The sequence below is a fragment of the Schistocerca nitens genome, chromosome 3 (genome assembly GCF_023898315.1).
Source record: "Schistocerca nitens isolate TAMUIC-IGC-003100 chromosome 3, iqSchNite1.1, whole genome shotgun sequence".
NCBI classification, from domain to species: domain Eukaryota; kingdom Metazoa; phylum Arthropoda; class Insecta; order Orthoptera; family Acrididae; genus Schistocerca; species Schistocerca nitens.
In genome coordinates, this window is record NC_064616.1 from 460774973 (window position 1) to 460797148 (window position 22176).

Here is a 22176-nt window from a genome sequence, read left to right on the forward strand (position 1 = left end):
ATTATAGTGTATACCTGTCCCTTTTTCCCCCTAAGGTAAGTCTTTCCGCTCCCGGGATTGGAATGACTCCTTACCCTCTCCCTTAAAACCCACATCCTTTCGTCTTTCCCTCTCCTTCCCTCTTTCCTGATGAAGCAACTGTGGGTTGTGAAAGCTTGAATTTTGTGTGTGTTTTTGTGTTTGTTAGTGTGTCTATCAACATACCAATGCTTTCGTTTGGTAAGTTACATCATCTTTGTTTTTAGATATATTTTTCCCACGTGGAATGTTTCCCTCTATTATAGTGTATACCTGTCCCTTTTTCCCCCTAAGGTAAGTCTTTCCGCTCCCGGCATTGGAATGACTCCTTACCCTCTCCCTTAAAACCCACATCCTTTCGTCTTTCCCTCTCCTTCCCTCTTTCCTGATGAAGCAACCGTGGGTTGCGAAAGCTTGAATTTTGTGTGTGTTTTTGTGTTTGTTAGTGTCTCTATCAACATACCAATGCTGTCGTTTGGTAAGTTACATCATCTTTGTATATATATATATGTTTGGTAAGTTACATCATCTTTGTATATATATATATATATATATATATATATATATATATATATATATATATGCCTGGTGTAAGTATTACTTTGCTGTATATAACTCCAGTAACAGCAGAAATTATATTTGTCATAATCTTTTTAACCTAAGTAATTTATGGTAATGTACAACCCTAATAATATCTTTTTTACACTTCACAATATCCAAAGCTAATGTCCAAGTACCTCTTTTGCTTGCAAAGCTGTCTGCAGTATGTAACATTTACTAATACTTAACTTAAAAATTACTATGGTTAGTTCCAAGTCTCTCTCGAAATTAACAATCACTCATTGTTTCCTTAATACTGCAGGCATGTAATATAGCATAATGAGGATGCAAAGAAGCATGCCTAAATAATATGAAGATCAAATGTTTTATCTACTGAACAAAACATAAAACATTAATAACTCTTCTTTTCTGATCACTTCTGAGTTCATTCAATATCTGCTTCATAACAACCTGCAACAGTTTTACATTTTGCAAAGTGAGTGATAGAAGTATATTTTGTATTCAGAAACAGTATCTCTACATTTGAAGTTAACCAAAAACTTTTACTCATGCCATGCACACAAGAACAAGTTCTGAAATGCAGAATTGTCTAACAACTAATTTGTATTGTCGTAATGACAGAAGCACTCCTCATTTTAAGCTTCCACATATTTGTCACAAATGTTCACTCTATACATTTCACACAATAACTAAAATTACGTGGCACAATACCTGAACTTGTAATGTGAGCCCATTCTAGTCTCTCTCTCTGCCCCTCCCTCCCTCCCCTCCTTCCCCCCTCTCTCCCTCTCCCCTCCTTCCCCCCACCCTCCCCCTCTCCCCTCCTTCCCCCCTCTCTCCCTCCTTCCCCCCCACCCTCCCCCTCACCCCTCCTTCCCCCCTCTCCCCTCCTTCCCCCCTCTCTCCCTCCTACCCCCCCAACCTCCCCCTCTCCCCTCCTTCCCCTCTCTCTCACTCTCCCGCTCTCTCCCTCCCTTCCCTTCTCCTTTTCAGTATAGCTATTACTTTTCTTCCGTGAATCACATTTAGTAGAAACACTTTAATGTTGGCAGGTGAACTGGAAATATTTTCAGTTATTTCTTGACAGATAATGTAACATAGTTGTATGCACTTTAACAGTATTTAGCACTTTTACTTTTGTTAACAAACTTTAAAGTGAGAGTATAAAATATATACAAAAATCGTAATATGAAAAAAGTCCTTTTGCCAATTAGTCCACGACAGGTGATTTCTTCCACTTGGGAATGTAGTAGTAGTAGTAGTAGTAGTAGTAGCAGCAGCAGCAGCAGCAGCAGCAGATTTATGGATATGGGACATGTCAAAGTATTTACAAATTTAGATCAATTTAAAATAAGCTAATTTGTATACACATATATTTACAGACTTCTAGTTAGAGACAATCATTAGATTTATTCCTGGTATACAATACATTTTTAACAAATACTTATTAAATAATGTAATGCCACACTGTTCACTCATATCTCACTATCAGTCACTGCATAATTTGCTATCCTGAAAAACTGAGTCAGCATCCCTCCATAATGAGTGAGATGTTGAGCTCAGAAAGAGGAAGAGGTGTTGGTATTGTGCTATGCATAGCATGGGGGTAAGTATTTCTAGAAAGGGAAAAAGAAGGGAAAAAAAACATAAAGTGAAGGTGTTACGTGGAATGTTGGATGTTTTGTAATCATTATTATTATTATTATTATTATTATTATTATTATTATTATTATTATTATTTATTCGTATAACATTTTTTATCAAATAATTGTACCTCACATATCATTGTTCTTCCAAGACTGTAGGCAACTTTTTTACCATTACTTTTGCAAACTCCTGTTACTTTAATTAGATTGATTGGTTGGATTCTTCACGTATAACTCCTTTCAATTTATTTTCAATAAAGATATTCACGTCTAGTATTCTATTTTCCATTTTTTTGCCCATTCATGTCATCTAATAAAACTTATTCTTCATGCAATTATATGGTAGACTATCTGGAATAATCTCACATCAAATCCAAAGTTCTTACTTCTCTCATAGTGTTGCTAATTCCCACCAGTAAAACTGCGTGTTTGTGGCTATTTATGCCTGTTATTAACTTTATGTAGAATGATGATAATGTCTTGGCCCAGGGTCCAGATACAGAAGATACCATCAACAAACCTGAACCAGACAAAAGGTTTAGGATTTTAGTTGGCACCCAAGATACTAAACCCTTCATCTGGTTCAGGTTCATTGATGATACCATCTTGATCTGAACCCTGGGTAAAGAAACAGTCCTCCTTCCACCACAGCCTCAACACATTATCTTCCATCTGCTTCACCTGCTCTTCCTCAGATCTCTGCGCCCCCTTCCTTAATGTCTAGCTCCACCTCCGGAACGGCTCCATAAAACCTCTGCTGCTCCCATCAAGTCCATCACCCATCGACAGTACCTCCGTTTTGAGAGTTGCCATTCCTTCCACACAAAAAAGTTTCTTCCATACAGTCTTGCCAACCATGGAGGGTGAGTATGCAGTGATGAAAAACTCCTTACTCAGTACACTAAGGTATTCAGTTGAATTCTAATGAGATGGAATGGTAAAACATTTGTGTTTTCAATATAAAGAATGCCCTTTTTGTTGCAAACATTCAAAATCCTTCAAAATTTGTGTTTCAAATTTACAGAGTCTCAGAAACTGTAAAATTCATTAATGCCTCATAGGATCAGCACTGGACTTTCCAGTTACAGTTATCACTGTAAATCCACAGTTTGCCTGATTAATACCAAATCCAAGTGAATTCAGTTTATAAAAAACACATTTATATTTTGTGTTCTTTTTTTCTGCAGCATTGTAAGGGGCAGTCAAATGAAAACAAGACAGATGGAAGAAAGTAAGTAAACTGTTTATTATTTCAAAAGTAATTGCCATAATTATTAAAACATATATTCCAGTGGTAGACAAGATGCTCAATGCCTTCATGGAAAAGTGTTCATAGTTGCCTACAGAACCAAGAGGTACTCGGGCATTAACCTTGTCATCCGAAACAAATCGACAGCCACAAATATCTCTCTTCAGTGCTCCAAAACTATGGAAATCACATGGGGAAAGATCAGGACTGTATGGGGGATGTATAAGGACTTCCCAATGAAACCTTTGCAGAGTAATCGAAACAACATGCCAACAAAATGACCGCCCCCATGTTGCCAAAGTTGTTTTTAGTATGCTGCAGATATTTCACTGTGAATCCCTTACACATCCCCATCTATTTGCTTCGGAATGTGCATACCTGGGCACAATCATGGTTGTGTAGGCAACTGTAATCATTTTTCCATGAAGGCATTGGCCAGCCTGTTCCATTTTGAAATAATAAACAGTTAAATTACTTTTTTCTTCATATGTCTCACTTTTATTTGACTGCCCCTTATATTACAGGGAGTTTGCAAAACCCCTACAATGCACAAAGCACCATGTTGTCAGTTTCCTTTTAATGGAGATTGTGGAATGTAATGTGCTAAAATAGGAACGGAACTCGCATTGTGAATTGCAACAACAGTAACAATCAAAATTTATATTTCAGAAATTTAACTACTTTTAAATCCTACCTTGGCCATCCTGGTTTAGTTTTTCAGTACTTCAGAGAGGAGCAATTATAAACAAACTTTTAAAACTGAAGGGTGAAGATGAGAGAAGACAGGGTAAAAATTGCTTCTGTAAACAATTTTAGTCACTTGGTTACATATAACAACAATTTTCTCCAGTAATTCCAGTAATTAATTGTTTCATTGTTATGAAATTACTAAACTGCTTTTTGTGACATTAGTTTTTTACTTTCCAGAAAATCACCAAATAAACCCGGTAACAGTAATGGGAATAGAGGCCGAAACAGTGGTAAGAGGAGACAGAGCAATGACAGTAATAATAATAGTAAAATCTGCAGTAATAATTATCAAAACAGCAGTGGTTCGGCCAGTGGCAGTGGTAGCAGCAGTGGTGCAAGTAGCAGTGGTACGAGCATTGGTGGCAGTACTACCAGTACCAGCGCTAGCAGCAGTGGCACCAGCACAAGTGGCACCAGCTGCAGCAGCAGCAGCAGCAGCAGCAGCAGTGGCGGTAGCAGCAGTGGCGGTAGCAGCAGTGGCAGCAGTGGCGGTGCCAGCAGCAGCAGTAGCAGCAGCATCACCAGCAGCAGCAGCCTCACCAGCAGTAGCAGCAGCAGCTGTGGTGCCAACAGTGGCAGCAACGTAAATAGGAGTACTGCCGTGAGCAGTGGAAGAAACAACAGGGGCAGAAACAACAGGGGCGGAAGCAGTAACAGCAACGGTAACAGCAATCCACATAACACTAACACCAGCTCCAACAGCAGTCGCAGCAGTAACCATCACCGCAATAGGAATGTTTTGCAGCACCAGTCCATTGTCATCAGCAACTCGTCTTATTCGTCAAGAGTTTGAGGCAGTTGAACTTCTTTATCAAAATTATCAGTATTTCTATTGGATATCTTCCAGTCAGTCACACTCACGGTCAGAAAACTGTAATCTACAAAGATTGAAACTGAGGAATGGTCTCGTGTAATATCAGTGACTACAGCCACTTTATCTGCACACATGATTTTACAAAGGATTTCAGGACTGCGATCAGGTAAATTTGATGAAATGCCTGTTTTGCAACTGAAGAAACACAAATAATACCAACTGCTGAAATATAGTGACAGTCTATTCGGCCCAGCGTGCTGAAATTTCAAGAGCCATTCCTGTGGCTACAGACCTGCTGAAACAAAAATGTTTATCGAGATCTGAGCATTCGCTACAAAAGTAACACATGATACGTATTAATCCTGAACTAGTTTTTCAAATAAATGTGCTGACTGTTGAAATACATTTGCTGTAATTATTAGCAATGTTTAAACAGCACAGTACAGATTTTTCCATTGGTTCCATTGTTTGGGGGGACTCTTCAGAGGACTTGCCGCAACTGATGAAAGTTGGTGATAGTTGTGGCTTGTTGAACTGTTACAGAACCTTTTGGATTTTAATCCACTACATCCACTGTATCATACTACAGTGCATAATCACAGTTTTGTTTAATTTTACTGTTACAGTGATACTCATTGTTCCGAAGTGTCAGGGATTAATTTCCTTGGCTAGTACCTCATGCTAGAAGTTCCTATTTGCAGTGCACCTGCCCTGTGAATGCAACTCAAGCAGCCTTTTCCTTGACATGTCTCTTTACTGTGCTCATTCCTTTTGCACATTTTTTGCATTGCCTAATCTTGGGATAATTCAGCTTTTTTTAACCTTTGAATTTGAGTTTTTCCCTTATATATATATGCTGCTGTTCACATCAAAACAAGTAGCGGTTACGTAACCATAAACAGAATATGTCCATCTAAAGTTGGAAGATAACTTATATATTGAAAGAAAAATTACATGGAGACAATGGTTGGCCAGTGCTTACCTTCAAAAGACGAAAATTTCAAATACTTATTGGGAGTCTGAGTGGCCTGTCCCTTCTGTTCAACACCAAGCAAAAGAACACAGTGATAAGAAACTGATACCACATTCAGGAGGACAATGGTTCAAATCTCTGTTTAGCTGTCCTGATTTAAGATTTCTGTGGTGCCCCTAAACTGCTTAAGGTAAGTGTTTGGATGGCTCCTTTGGAAATGATGTGTCTGATTCCCTTCCCTAACATTTCCCAATCTGAGCTTATGCTCCATCTCTAATGACCTTTCCATGGATCGGAAGTTAAACCACCTAATCTTCCTTCTTCTTTTCCAGCCTTTCCCAAACTATCCCTCTGTCATACCTGAGGAAGGAACTACAGGTTCCAAAAGCTGGGTGTAATTTTTCCTACTTTTAAGTGGTGTGTGTGGGAATTTTGCTTCCTGAAGGTAAGTACCGGCAATCCATCTCAGCTCCTTATAAGCTAACCTATGAGACATCATTCATCTGTGTTTTATTTCTAGAAAGTTTTCTTCATAATTATTCTGTGACCTGACTGATTTTCAACATTAATGGGGGCTATAAATACAGACTTTAATACAAACATTAATGCATATCACTGAACAAGAAATAAGTAATGCATTGTTTGTTCATGTCAGAAAAAATTCATTATATAGAAAGCAGTAAAAATATTGTTACTATAGAGTAATTGGATCTTCAGTTTTCAAATATTTGGAGTGCCATACTTTTAGGTCTGGCAGTAATTGCATTCTTATAACATTTAGTTATTTATGAATAAAAATTTCAGAGAATCTTAGTTTGTTATTACATATTGTCTCATGATACTGAGATAACAAGAGTATTGCTTTTGTTGTTCAGTGCTCATTGAAAAAAGGTAATCCTCCACTCCTACCTAGCTCAGGATCAGATTGATGATGAAAAATTGATACTGCTTTTAAGACATTTTAAAAGTATGTTATAAAATGAGTTACTATAGGTCATCTTATGCACAGAAGACAAGAATACTTGAAAGAGAATTCATAAGCAATACCAGAACATTGCTCTGTTTTTGATTCTCTTTCAGGTTTCATCAGACTTGCTTGTAGTCAGTCATGTTAAACATGTCCCCATATGTTCTCTACAGTTACTGTTTTATTAATTCAAGCAGTTCGTAAAAATTTCTTCTTCCTTCTGCCTGATCATTATTTATATTTTTGCATGTTAACCCCAAATCAAAAAAATATTTCCGGGTTAAAGTATTCAAAATAGGTTTATATGTTTTGCTTGCAAGAGTGTCATAGATCACATTTTTCCATATTTCTAGACTTTTACCTTTCTGCCTTGAGAAAAGCAAATTACTGTAGCCTGCTGGAGGGGCTATTATGGTTACCTTACTTTATACATGCCTCTTCTGTTTAGTTCCCTACTTTTTTGTGAAGCAGTCAGTAATAGATGATTTAAGCACACAAGCATTTTTCTCTGTTTGATCCTGCACCCCCGCCTCTCCATCCCACCTAGGTGCTTCTGTTTTGTTCCTGTGTATTTATTTCCTTCAGTATTTATTTTTAAAGAAGCCCAAGAATATTTCATTATAATGTCTTCTGGGAATCAGAGTTTTTTCAAGTACAGGTTTAAGCTCTGAATTTAATGTCTTAAATTTTTTTGAAAAACTAATAGGATTTTTGGATTGACATTTGATATTGTAAAAGTTGTATAATTTTTGGCTGCTTATTAAATGTGTATTCTTCCAATTTTGATATCAGCAGTTGATACATTAGATAATTTGTAGCACAAAATGTAACATGCACTTCACACAATTTGACACAGACTTGAAAGCCATACATTTGTATATCATTAAAGTTATTTTACTACAAATACGAGGTGTGGCTAGAAAAAAACCGGACTAGTACTGGTGAAACAATAAAACGAATGCAATAAGGCTGAAAGTCGCGTGGCCTGTCACGTGACTCTCGCTCCGCCTACTGCTTGAGTTTCATCTGCCTCTTGCACTCAGTCTGCCCGTGGCGTCTGTTTTAAGTAGTTGACGTTTTGTCTGTGTGTCGGAAAATGTTGAGTGTACAGAAAGAACAGCGTGTTAACATCAAATTTTGTTTCAAACTAGGAAAATCTGCAAGTGAAACGTTTGTAATGTTACAACAAGTGTACGGCGATTATTGTTTATCGCGAACACAAGTGTTTGAGTGGTTTAAACGATTTAAAGATGGCCGCGAAGACACCAGTGATGACACTCGCACTGGCAGACCATTGTCAGCAAAAACTGATGCAAACATTGAAAAAATCGGTAAACTTGTTCGACACTTTCCTTGTCAACTCCTGTTAACCCAGACACTGCTCTGATTGTTAAACGGCGATCTTGTCGAACAAGTTTACCGATTTTTTCAATGTTTGCATCAGTTTTTGCTGACAATGGTCTGCCAGTGCGAGTGTCATCACTGGTGTCTTCGCGGCCATCTTTAAATCGTTTAAACCACTCAAACACTTGTGTTCGCGATAAACAATAATCGCCGTACACTTGTTGTAACATTACAAATGTTTCACTTGCAGATTTTCCTAGTTTGAAACAAAATTTGATGTTAACACGCTGTTCTTTCTGTACACTCAACATTTTCCGGCGCACAGACAAAACGTCAACTACTTAAAACAGACGCCACGGGCAGACTGAGTGCAGGAGGCAGATGAAACTCGAGCAGTAGGCGGAGCGAGAGTCACGTGACAGGCCACGCGACTTTCAGCCTTATTGCATTCGTTTTATTGTTTCACCAGTACTAGTCCGGTTTTTTTCTAGCCACACCTCGTATAAGAATTCTTTTGGATATATTATGGAAAACATCTAAATATCCTAGAATAGGCTACATCGAAAAATCAGTAACAGCTAATTCAAATGGTTTCTAATAATTTTGATACAATTTCCTAATCTTTCTTTCCACTTGACACATCCTGTACTTCATAATCGTTTCTCTTATTCCATTCTGTACTCTTTTTTTTTCCGATCTTGCACTGATAGTGTGCCAATTTTTAACACTTTCAAACTCAAGTTTTCACAACTGTTACTTTCTGGCATCTCTTTTCTAAGAAGTCTTCTGAATCCAAGAATGTATTTGCTAGTGGCACTCTCAGGTGTTGTGTCAGTATGTGTCACTAAAACTTTGCCATTTTTGTTGGGAAACCTGAATGTGATCTTGAGGTAATGATATGAGGGGAAAAAGTGTGTTAATTGACATAGTGAAATATGATTGTGCATGTGCCAAGCAATGACTTGTGGCTGTGGCATTCTGAGAACAAAACATTATTGACTGGAAATGAAAATTAAACCATCTGCTGAAACTGGAAGGGTGCTGAGCAGAAGTTTCATCAGATGTTGAAGAGTATAGTGATGACATCCAACACAATTCTTGAGGGCCTGAGCAAAATTTATAATGCCCAGAAAGTCTTAAAGACCATGTGAGGTATGTATTGGGACAGGAGAAAAATGAAGCAAAAATGACTTGTGTACTACTTACTTTCTAGCAATAAGCCAGATTTTCTCTGTCAAATGTTCTGCATTTGTGGCAGAATTGTGAAAGAGCTTCATTTGAAGCCTGTTCTACAGTATTCACTATTTCCATTGGTTGCATCAGTAGACATTCATTTTTGTTAAAGGTGCTGACTTAATTACTTTCCTCATATCTGACAGCTTCATAGAAGATGAAAAAGATACTATTATCGAAAAAAATTGCAGTGTGTTGTATCTTTACATTTCTTCTTCTTCTTCTTCTTCTTCTTCTTCTTCTTCTTCTCTTTTTTAAAGAATTTATGTATCTGAAGTAGTCTGTTCTTAATCAGTACTCTCATTAGTTGACCAAAATGTTCATCTGTTCAGCCTTGCACTATATAAATTCAAGAATTTTTTTTTAAATCCCTACTGCATGCACACCTATAACGCTTCAGCGTGAACTACCATATCTTACTGTAAGTCATGCTGTAAGCTCATATTCCAATGAACTGTTGTTATCCGTGAATGTGTATTCCATCTCATTTATTTGTCTCACATGTTGCTTCATTTTGTAAATCCGACAAGTCACTTAGTTATTAAACCTTAAAAAACATTTTAACACTATACAATGGTTTCTGCCCACAATTCAAATGTTAATGGCCATACAAAAAATAAATTTTGTTTAAATGTATACTGTCTCATGATTGTGCCAGTTTCTGCTATCAAATTATTGTGGAAAACCATATTGAAGTGAACTAAAGTTGTCCATGCTACACATTTCATCAACTAATTGGATAAGATCAGGTCACATAGTTTTGGCTAATAGCAAACTAGTTGATTTTTACTTACTGATCTCATATTGTCCTTGGTTTCCTGAAAATCCAACGTCTGTAATTTTTGTCCTGTTCTCCCTCTAGCATTCACTTCTCCATAGTGTAGGATTTCTGCACACCATTGTTAATCCAAGGAACAAAGAACACTTTCTTAACTACTATTCAGACACTTTCTTGTACACAAACTAGCTTAGCTGTGAATGAACCTGAATGGTTAGGCTTAATAAAGACGTCTCAACTGGGAATGATTTGTCTCTTTATGAATGATGATGTTACTATTATTTTGATGTTGTCTTCATTTTACATGTCAGCAATTGTTAAAAGTTATTTCATTTCTTATGTTCATATTTTTTGTTTCTTTTAAAAAGGGTGATGTTGATTAAAGGCAGCAACAGATGAGTGATGGATGATTTTAGAACACTGGATTTGACCTGTTCACTATATGTGCATTGTCAGTATTGCAGCTGTGTGTATGGGACACCAAACAACCTACAGCAAGTAGTGTCTTGTCCCCCACAGCCACCTTTCACAGCTAGAGCAAGTTGCTTAGTGTGTCCTCAAGTCAGTGGAACAAATATTAAAATGAACATAATGTGTCCCTTGTGTCCTATACATGACATAATCACGTAATGGGAAATCAAATGAGGTATGTGCGGTGTGCAACCTGACACCTTGTAAGTCAGTTGCAGTGGGAGTATCATTGTCAGTGCCATTGACATGCATAACTTTGTTTGTAGAAGTACATCCAGTACACCATACAGTGCAACTGTGAACATTGTTTGCTAGTTTACATGTGATTAAAATGATATATACAAAAATGTGTCTATTGAGACTGATACCATTAAATGTTTCCCATAAGTGTTATGTAGCTAAATTATTTTTTCCAGTAACTGAAACTGTGTTGTATTCAACAGTTCATTTTATTTCATACATCCAGTTTTTTTTTTTTTTTTAGTTCTGAGGGCAACAGCTTAGTTGGTTCTAAGCAATTATAAATTCTTTTACATTAAGAAGAGCCCATTCATTTTCTTTTGAATATACAGCAAAAGTATTTTTTAAAAAGTATACTTTGAGCTGCATATGTTGTTGTTACATTTGTGAATACACGTGTTTAGCTTTGTGGCCAATGTATGATGTTTATTCGGAACTACTGCTAATAAATATTTAATGCATGTAGATAAATGTGTTTTCGCAGTTGTTGTGGCTAAACATACAACAGTTTCAATGAATCAGTGGGTCTGTACTCAGAAACTTCTATGTTATCAGTTACCATTCCATATCCTCTAAAATGTTGAAATTTGTGTCTTTTACTGTATTGATGTTCATTGATGTGTCTCTTACATGTAATTGGTGTTAGTTCCATACTATGCTATGCAGAATGTTGATGATTGTTAACACAAAAGTCATTGGCAGCACAGATTCTGTGAGAATTAACAGTTTATAGTTATAAGTACCACTAACAGTTTGACATAGCTGTTTTTTTTTCAATGATCTTGTGCTGTCTGCCTTTTGTTGAAGAACAGAACTTGATGGCAGACTGTGGAATTATTCTGATTTGCTTGTGATGGAATACTGTCTATTTCTGCTGTTAAAAGGAAGTGAAATATACAGACTTTTCTGAAATGTAATTGTGTTTTATTTAGGACCTAAAATAACAGGTGTTGATGGGTAAAGGAAACCTACTTAGGAATTTTAACACTAGAAAGAAAGTAAAGGGTGTGATACCTGAACTTCCTTATTTTGGAGGGAAAAAAGAGAAACAGATGGTATTAGAAGTATCAGTTTAATTCTCTTCCCATTATATTGAAGTAAATTTAAAGATTTATTCCATTAGGTTTTGAAAATGATATATTGAAGGTGGCCTCAGCTCTGCTCAATGAATTTGGTTAGTTGAATTTGGAAGATTTGGTCCACTTTGTTCAGCATGTGTCTATCTTATGTCGGCAATAGCAGCACAAATATTGTTCTGCAGCTGACCCAAGGTCTGTGGACAATTGGTATACACCAAGGAAGACAGACCAATCAGAAAAAGTCACATTGGGCTAAATCTGGCACTGAAAATCGCCCCTCAAAGAGATCAGACGGTTGGGGAAGTGTTCGCACAAGAGTGCCATTGACATTCATGCTGTTTGAGCTCTGGTGCCATCTTGATGGAACCAGATATCCCCCACATCAATTTCTTCAAGTCTGGGGGGAAAAATCCTTAATCACCTGGACATAACATTCAGAAATGATCATAACTACCGTATCGTTCTCTTCAAATAACTGTGGCCAAAACACCAATTTTTTATAGTGCACACCAAACAGTCTCACATTCTGTATGCAGGGACTTCTCATTAAGTTCTTGGAGGGTTCGTGCCACTCCAATACCACCTTTTTTAATTTTTTATTCACGCATCCACACAAATAAAAATGAGCCTCGATGCTGAAGAAGAACGTGAGGCATGTTTTTGTTCAAGACTCCACATGCATTTTTTGGGGAACAAAAATCATGTGGATTAAGTTTGTGCACCACTGCCAGTTTGTATGGATTCAATTTCACATCTTTGTGAAGAATTCTTCTCAGTGTATGATCAGAAATAGCAGCAGCAGCAGCAGCTGCATCGCTTGGGGAATTCCAAAATTACCAGCCTGACTTCCTCGACATTTTCTGGTGTCCTGGTGATTCTTGAAGGCCCTGGTTTCTTTTTCTGTGCACTACCAGTATCCGTAAACATGTCCACGCACATTGCAATCTATTTTTGATCAGGAAAACAATCCGCAGGTTCAATAATAAACGGTTCCCTGAATGCATGCTGGGTTGCGATGACAGCACGACCATCAGAAAAGTGAGTTGCCATGGCAAAAGCACGCTCCTCTCTCATCCACTACAGGATTGCTACTTAACTAACCTGGAAAAAAGGTTAGGTCCTGCCCTTTCCAATGCGCTAAACCCCACACAGCAATGGGTAATGGCCACCGTGTGACATGAATTTCAAATAAAGAAGTTCCTGTGCTGCACTCTGTACTTCTTTCACTCTTGCCAAGGTTCAGTGGTTACCCCACTCCTGTTCTTGATGTACATAAATAACTTGTTCAGAACATTGAAAGACTCTTCAAAAAGCATGATGTTTACTGATGACACAATTATACTGGTAGAGGCCACGAACACATTTATAGCATTCCCAGTCAGGGGAATGGTAGAAAATGTTTACAGCACACAGCTTAACACTTAATCATAGAAAGAGTTGTATTATGCAATTCCTAACAAATAACAACTGCTTATAGGTTCCTAAAATAGGTGTCTTAGAGCACACACTGGAATAGGACCTTATGTGTGAAATTCCTAGGCATTCAGGTGAATGTCATAGGCCATCAAAACATATTTTATTACTTTTTTTGGAAACTGGCTTAATTCCATAGGTTTTTGGCACTGAATCCATAACTGACCTAAGTTTTATCTATAACATAAAATTTGTAGCAATGTGATTTTGTGAGAAACTCAAATATTATCAAAACACATTTAACTGGAATCAAAAGTAATTTAATTTTTCAATATGAACAAAGGTTTTATGGAAGTATAAATTTGAAAGTGCCTACTGACTGCATAGGAATTGTATGTGCATTCAATTATATTTCTTTTTTCTCTTCTCCTTCAAGCACCTAATATAGTATTTTCTGTAATAAATTGCCTGTTTTGTGTCTCAGCGAAGTGACTGACAGTCTCCCATCATACTGGTATTCTAGCAACCCTGATGTCATTTTTTGTCACTTTGTTGTCTTCGTGAAAGTGCTCACAATGTTCGTCACTGACATCACTCTAATTTTCATGGAAAAAAAGTAACCATTCCAAAAGTGAATCTTGATGTTTATCAAACTGCCTAACTTCTTGAACTTTTCAAATATAATGTGAGTTCTTTCAATTGACTAATGTATTTTACAGACTATAAGAAACTACGGACTATAAGATGCATCTTAATTTGTAAGCATTTTTATTTAAAAAAATCAACATTTTTACCATTTTTGTTATTAGATTTCACTACTAGATTGCAAAGCCAGACAAAAAAAAATTCTCAATTTATAAAATCAAACTGACCTTTAAAATCCCTGAAAATCGTCATCTTAACTTCCACCTTCTTCTTTCTCTTCTTCATCCTCCTCTTTGCCATCATCGTTGTCCTCTTCATATATAAGATGGTCTACACTGCCATTGAGAGTGTTATTTATGCCGCACTTCTTGAATGATTTAACCATAATGTCTTCTGCCACTCTAAACCATGACTGTTTTATCCACTGACACACTTGTTTGATTGTAGATCATTTTAAAGCTCCCTTCAGTTTTAATTCATGTTGGGTTTCATCCATCATCTATATGTTCCATTCCTCTGTCAAATACTTTTTAAATGGTGTATTTATCAAGACATCAAGAGGTTGCAATTGTGAAGTAAGTCCTCCCGGAATAACAGCAAACTCTGCATTTCCCTGTCTCAGTTTCTATTTCACAGAATTTTTCAAATGACTGCTAAACTGATCTAGCACAAGAAGAAAACTCTTCTTCAATAAAACACCTTTCCTTCTCTCCCACACTCTTCTAATCCATAATTTCATACCAGCTGCATCCATCCAATCCCTGTCATGTACGGGGACACCACCACCTGTCAGTATTTCAGGTTTTGGCACTATTTTGCAACTGAAAATCATCATTGGATTAAGTTTAGTGTCATCACAAAATTAGAGGACAACAGTGTAGTGCATTTTTTCATGTCCACTTGTTTTTATAGTTACAGTTTTAGCACCTTTCTTGGCAACATTTCTGTTACTCGGCACATTGACTGTCATAAGAGTTCCATCCATATTCACTGTTTGTCTTAGTTCCACACTGATTTTCTTTCAATGTTGAATAATAAAGTGATGGAAAGATAATATTTTCTCTTCATACTCTTGTAGTATTTTCTGAGAAATTTTGATTTTGGCACACACAACACTACATAAACTTGTAGTACGAACCACCTCCACCCTTAAAGTCTGTTAAGTCCCACTGCAGCACTAACTTACAAGCATGTATTTCAGTCATTTTTGTATTAATTCCAGTGCTATTTTGATGGTGTCCTTGAATCCATTTCAATACATTATCTTCTAGTGTTGGCCATTATGCATCCAGTGCTCTATTTGTACATTTAGTCTTCCTCACTTTTTTCAGTTCTTTATTACTATCCCATCAATCACAAATGGTTTTTTTCTGTTGGTGGAGGGCCAAATGCCACCCAACTGCTCTGTTTCCATGTTCTTCTGTATATGCTATTACTTTCAATTTATAGCCCACATCATATGAATACCTTGTGTTTTTTGCCATTACGAAACTAGCTACTAACAAAAATAGTTCTGCAAGGTTCGCAGGAGAGCTTCTGTAAGGTTTGGAAGGTAGGAGACGAGATACTGGCAGAAGTAAAGCTGTGAGGACCGGGCGTGAGTCGTGCGTTGGTAGCTCAGATGGTAGAGCACTTGCCTGCGAAAGGCAAAGGTTCCGAGTTCGAGTCTCGGTCGGGCACACAGTTTTAATCTGCCAGGAAGTTTCATATCGGCACACACTCTGCTGCAGAGCAAAAATCTCACTCTGGAAACAAAAATATTGTACTGTTACCAGTAACACAAATCACTTTCAGTTCAAGTTCACTAGCACTGTAGACTACAATGACACATCATAGACTAGACATTGTTCTGGGTTTGTGGTGGCGGGAAAGAAGGAAGACAGTGTTAGCAAGCTTTTTGAATCCCCGCAACTCATGTTCGTCGCATCAGTGCACTATTACTGCCAGTCGAATCCATTGTTGCCAGATAAAAAGAGGTTTCCTGCAGCCTCGAATATATGGCTATATAAGGGAGTTTTAAATATAAGATGCACCTGGATTTTGGAGGAAACTTTTTGAAGAAAAAAGTATGTCTTATAGTCCATAAAATATGGTGAGGACTTCTTAAATGACAGCTGAACCACCTCCTTGCACACAGTCATTTTTAATTCAGAGTTAGGACTGAACATCATTTTTTGAATGTCATGTCCAACAAACGAGCCTTTTTCCAATTTTGATTCTGATAGTTGAGTAGATTTCTTGCAGTGATATTTGAATCATTCTCCACCTTTGTGTAGAGCTTTTTTCTTCTGCAGTATGTTTTTCTCTCCAGACCTCAAAGATTTTCTTGCAGCCATTTTATTGATGATGATGATGGTCCTTTGCCCTACTATCCCATTCACATGAAGACCTGGGGTATTTAGAAAAGTCATCACATATATTCCAACCATGTGGAATACTTTGCTTTATTTAAAACATTAATATTTTGCTTTATATGTGGCGAATGAACAACAGGCACTGATGCATAGGTGTTACCATTATGTAGACCAGTTTTAGACGGAGTCTCCATTCCTCCTTTTTGTACTCAGTCCCAAATTCGTTCATCAGACTCTCAGTATCTGAACAATGCACTAAATTACCTTCTTCTATGAAACATTGAGAAACTGCCTGTCAACAAGTTCTTTTCTTAGAGCCTGGAACCAAGCAGTTCAGCTTTTCCCTTACTGGGCCCAGACCCCTAACAAGATCAATTAGCGTAGTTTGTGTAACAAAATTTGGTTTTACATTGCCCAATGTAAAATGATACTTGTCATGAGCTTGTTCATCTGCATCACTCCAGTAATTATTTCAAATATCCAGGCTAATATCATTAAAACATTCTAGTGGTTTGGAAACAGGAAGATGGGGGCCAGGAACCACTGACTGAATGGCAGACAGCAGGTTAGTCTGTCTTACTACTTTTTGATTTTTCTTTAGTTGGAAGAAGTAACATCACTGCTACAATAGTAACAATCACTAGACTGGTTTATTCACTGCGCCCATATCATTTGTATGTTTTGAAATAGTGTCATATATCTATGTGGTAGTAAAGTTCTTGTAGAAAGTAAATACTTAAGTATTGAAGGAGACCACTCTCCGAAAAGCAGAAGCATTGAGTTATCGATGGAACGTACAAAAGAAGGAAAACTTGCTAGTTTTCATACTTATATTCTGATGAGCTAGAGTGAAACGCACGCGCGCGCGCGCACACACACACACACACACACACACACACACACACAGTGTGAATGCTATTTTGCAGCAAGTGAACTGGTTATGGTACGGGTGGAGGGAGGGGACTGGAGGTGGGTGGCTAGTGGCTTGGAGGGTCGCAGCCAGTTTGCCAGTTAGGAATGCAGGTGTATGAGCTGCCACAGTTGTAGTGGCTGGTGGGAAGTAGTGCATGCTGAAGGCACTGGGGACATGAATTGGTAAGGGGTGACAAGATGGAGGAAGGGTAAACTGTTGGATGGAGGGTGCGGGGAGAGTGGATTACCCGAGATTGAGAACAGAATGATTACAGGAGTGGAGAATGCGTTGTAAGGATGGCTCTCATGTGTGCAGTTTAGTGCCCTCCACTATAAATCATCATGTTCTTCTTCAGAGAAACTGGTGGTGGAAGGAAGGATCCAGCTGGTTCGGGTTGGGAAGCAGCCATTGAATCTGAGCATGTTACGCTTTCTTCTTGACAACAATTTGGCTGTGGCCATTCATCCTGGTGGACAGCTTGTTAGTAGTCATACAAACATAAAAGACTGCAGTGTTTGCATATGACATGGCTGCTTTTACAGGTGGTCCGGCCTCTGATGGCATAGGATAAGCCTGTGACAGTACTGGAATAAGAACAACTGTCTGAAAGCCTCCGTGCGTGCTCGAATCTCTCTAATTTTACATTCGTGATCTCCGCGGGAGGTATAAGTAGGGGGAAGCAATATATTTGATACCTCATCCAGAAACGCACCATCTTGAAACTTGGCGAGCAAGCTACACCGCGATGCAGAGCGCCTCTCTTGCAGAGTCTGCCACTTGAGTTTGCTAAACATCTCCGTAACGCTATCACGGTTACCAAATAACCCTATGACGAAATGCGCCGCTCTTCTTTGGATCTTCTCTATCTCCTCCGTCAACGCGATCTGGTACGGATCCCACACTGATGAGCAATACTCAAGTATAGGTCAAACGAGTGTTTTGTAAGCCACCTCCTTTGTTGATGGACTACATTTTCTAAGGACTCTCCCAATGAATCTCAACCTGGTACCCGCTTTACCAACAATTAATTTTATATGATCATTCCACTTCAAATCATTCCGCACGCATACTCCCAGTATTTTACAGAAGTAACTGCTACCAGTGTTTGTTCCGCTATCATATAATCATACAATAAAGTATCCTTCTTTCTATGTATTCACAATACATTACATTTGTCTATGTTAAGGGTCAGTTGCCACTCCCTGCACCAAGTGCCTATCTGCTGCAGATCTTCCTGCATTTCGCTACAATTTTCTAATGCTGCAACTTCTCTGTATACTACAGCATCATCCGCGAAAAGCCGCATGGAACTTGCGACACTATCTACTAGGTCATTTATATATATAGTGAAAAGCAATGGTCCCATAACACTCCCCTGTGGCAAGCCAGAGGTTACTTTAACGTCTGTAGATGTCTCTCCATTGAGAACAACATGCTGTGTTCTGTTTGCTAAAAACTCTTCAATCCAGCCACACAGCTGGTCTGATATTCCGTAGGCTCTTACTTTGTTTATCAGGTGACAGTGCGGAACTGTATCGAACGCCTTCCGGAAGTCAAGGAAAATAGCATCTACCTGGGAGCCTGTATCTAATATTTTGTGGGTCTCATGAACAAATAAAGCGAGTTGGGTATCACACGATCGCTGTTTCTGGAATCCATGTTGATTCCTACAGAGTAGATTCTGGGTTTCCAAAAACATGATACTCGAGCAAAAAACATGTTCTAAAATTCTACAACAGATCGACGTCAGAGATATAGGTCTATAGTTTTGCGCATCTGCTCGACGACCCTTCTTGAAGACTGGGACTACCTGTGCTCTTTTCCAATCATTTGGAACCTTCCGTTCCTCTAGAGACTTGCGGTACACAGCTGTTAGAAGGGGGGCAAGTTCTTTCGTGTACTCTGTGTAGAATCGAATTGGTATCCCGTCAGGTCCAGTGGACTTTCCTCTGTTGAGTGATTCCAGTTGCTTTTCTATTCCTTGGACACTTATTTCGATGTCAGCCATTTTTTCGTTTGTGCGAGGGTTTAGAGAAGGAACTGCAGTGCGGTCTTCCTCTGTGAAACAGCTTTGGAAAAAGGTGCTTAGTATTTCAGCTTTACGCGTGTCATCCTCTGTTTCAATGCCATCATCATTACGGAGTGTCTGGATATGCTGTTTCGATCCACTTACTGATTTAACATGAGACCAGAACTTCCTAGGATTTTCTGTCAAGTCGGTACATAGAATTTTATTTTCGAATTCACTGAACACTTCACGCATTGCCCTCCTTACGCTAACTTTGACATCGTTTAGCTTCTTTTTGGCTGCATTTAAATTTGTAGTTAAGCTCTCTTTGCTTTCACAGTAGTTTCCTAACTTTGTTGTTGAACCACGGTGGGTTTTTCCCGTCCCTCACAATTTTACTCGGCACATACCTGTCTAAAACACATTTTACGATTGAACTTTTTCCATAAACACTCAACATTGTCAGTGTCGGAAGAGAAATTTAGTTTTGATCTGTTAGGTAGCCTGAAATCTGCCTTCTATTACTCTTGCTAAACAGATAAACCTTCCTCCCTCTTTTTTAATATTCCTATTAACTTCCATATTCAGGGATGCTGCAACGGCCTTATGATCACTGATTCCCTGTTCTGCACTTACAGAGTCGAAAAGTTCGGGTCTGTTTGTTATCAGTAGGTCCAAGATACACCAGCTACAGGTGGCTAGGCTGTGTGGGAGGGACTTTTTGATTTGGGAAGGGATGTGGGCAGAGGTGTAGATGGAGACAATGAGGTGGAAGTCAACATCCAGGAAGGTGGTGTGTTGAGTAAGAGGAGGACCAGGTGAAGCAGATGAGAGGAAAAGTGTTGAGGTTGATAACAAAGGTGGATAGGGTGTGTTGGCCCTGAGTCCAGATCATGAAGATACCATCAATGAAAGTGCTCCGGACTAGGGGTTAGGAGTTTTGCGAGACTAGGAAGGTTTCTTCTGGATGGTCTATAAACAGGTTGGCATAGGAGGGTGCCATGTGGGTGCCCATCACCGTGCCATGGAGTTGTTTGTAAATTTTCCCTTCGTCTGTATATACACTGAAGACCCAAAGAAACTGGTACACCTGCCTGATATCGTGTAGGACTGCAGGGCTATCCATAAATCCATAATAGTATGACGGGGTGGAGATCCCTTCTGAACAGCACGTTGCAAGGCATCCCAGATATGCTCAATAATGTTCATGTCTGAGGAGTCTGGTGACCATCGAAACTGTTTAAACTCAAAAGAGTGTTCCTGGAGCCACTCTGTAGCACTTATGGACATGCAGGGTGTCATATTGTCCTGCTCGAATTGCCAAAGTCCATCAGAATGTGCAATGGACATGAATGGATGCAGGTGATCAGAGAGGAAGCTTACGTACACATCACCTATCAGAGAGGAAGCTTACGTACATGTCACCTATCAGAGTCATATCCAGACACATCATGGGTCCCATATCACTCCAACTGCACATGCCCAACAACATACAGAGCCTCCATCAGCTTGAACACTCCACTGCTAACATGCAGGGTCCATAGATTCATGAAGTTGTCTCCATCCCCTTACACATCCATCCACTTGATACATTTTCAAACGAGACTTGTTCAAGCTGGCAACATGTTTCCAATCGTCACAGTCCAATGTCGGTATTGACAGGCCCAGTCAAGGCGTAAAGCTTTGTGTTGTGTAGTCATCAAGGGTACACAACTGGGCCTTCGGCTCCAAAAGCCCATATCAATTATGTTGTAGGAGAGTTGATGTTTTACCGGATTCCTGATATTCACTATATGCTCGTGAAATGGTCATAAGGGAAAATCCCCACTTCATTGCTACCTTGGAGATGCTGTGTCCCATTGTTCATGCACTGGTTATAACACCATGTTCAATCTCACTTAAATCTTGATAAACTGCTATTGCAGCAGCAGTAACTGATCTAACAACTGCGCCAGACACGTGTTGTGCTGTATAGTCGTTGCCGACCGCAGTTCTGTATTCTGCCTGTTTACATATCTCTGTATTTGAAAACACATGCCTATTCCAGTTTCTTTGGTGCTTCAGAGTAAATGGTAAGGTGTATAAGGAATGAGGTGGTGGATTTGTAATCTGAAGGACACTTTAAGGGATAGCATTCAGTAGCAGCAAGCCCATGGGTGTGAGGGATGTTGGTGTAAAGGAAAGTGGCTTCAACAGTAACAAGTAGGGATCCAGAAGGTAAAGGTTTGGGGTGGTGAAAAGTGGGTGAAGGAAGTGGTTTTAATATGGGAGGCTAGGTTTTGTGCAGTTGGTTGGTGGTGGTGGTCAACAAGAGTGGAAATCCTTTCAGTGGGAGCATAGTAGCCAGCCAGCTACAATGGGGTGTCCAGGATTGTTGGGTTTGTGGGTTTTGGGAAGTATGTAGAAGGTGGGTGTATGGAGTGTTGTTGGGGTGAGAACGGAGATTGACTGAGGTGAAGGGTCTATGGATTTCAGTAGGAACAATAGGTTATGTTGGACCTATGGGATGGGATCACTCTGGCTGAGCTTGTATGTGGAGAAGTCAGGCAGCTGGTGGAGGTCTTCCCTCATGTAGACATTTTGACTGATCACAACAGCAGTGGAGCCTTTGTCTGCAAGGAGGTTGATTAGAGCTGGATATGTTTTTAGGTTGTGTATGGCTGTAGTTTCCTCTGCAGAAATGTTAGAGTTCCAGAGTAAGGATGGTGAGACCAAGTTGG

At 38.9% G+C, this 22176-nt stretch overlaps 1 protein-coding gene across 2 annotated transcripts in view; it reads left to right on the forward strand.

Moving 5' to 3' along the window:
- Positions 1–11930, forward strand: part of LOC126248384 (uncharacterized protein DDB_G0271670-like) — a 201912-nt gene extending 189982 nt beyond the window's left edge. For both annotated transcript variants that reach the window (XM_049949325.1, XM_049949324.1), the window contains exons 8-9: positions 4402–4886; positions 10702–11930. In XM_049949325.1, coding sequence (XP_049805282.1) covers positions 4402–4886; positions 10702–10706 — 490 coding nt within the window. In that variant the 3' untranslated portion in view covers positions 10707–11930. The remainder of the gene's footprint in view (positions 1–4401; positions 4887–10701) is intronic.
- Positions 11931–22176: the final 10246 nt, after the last annotated feature.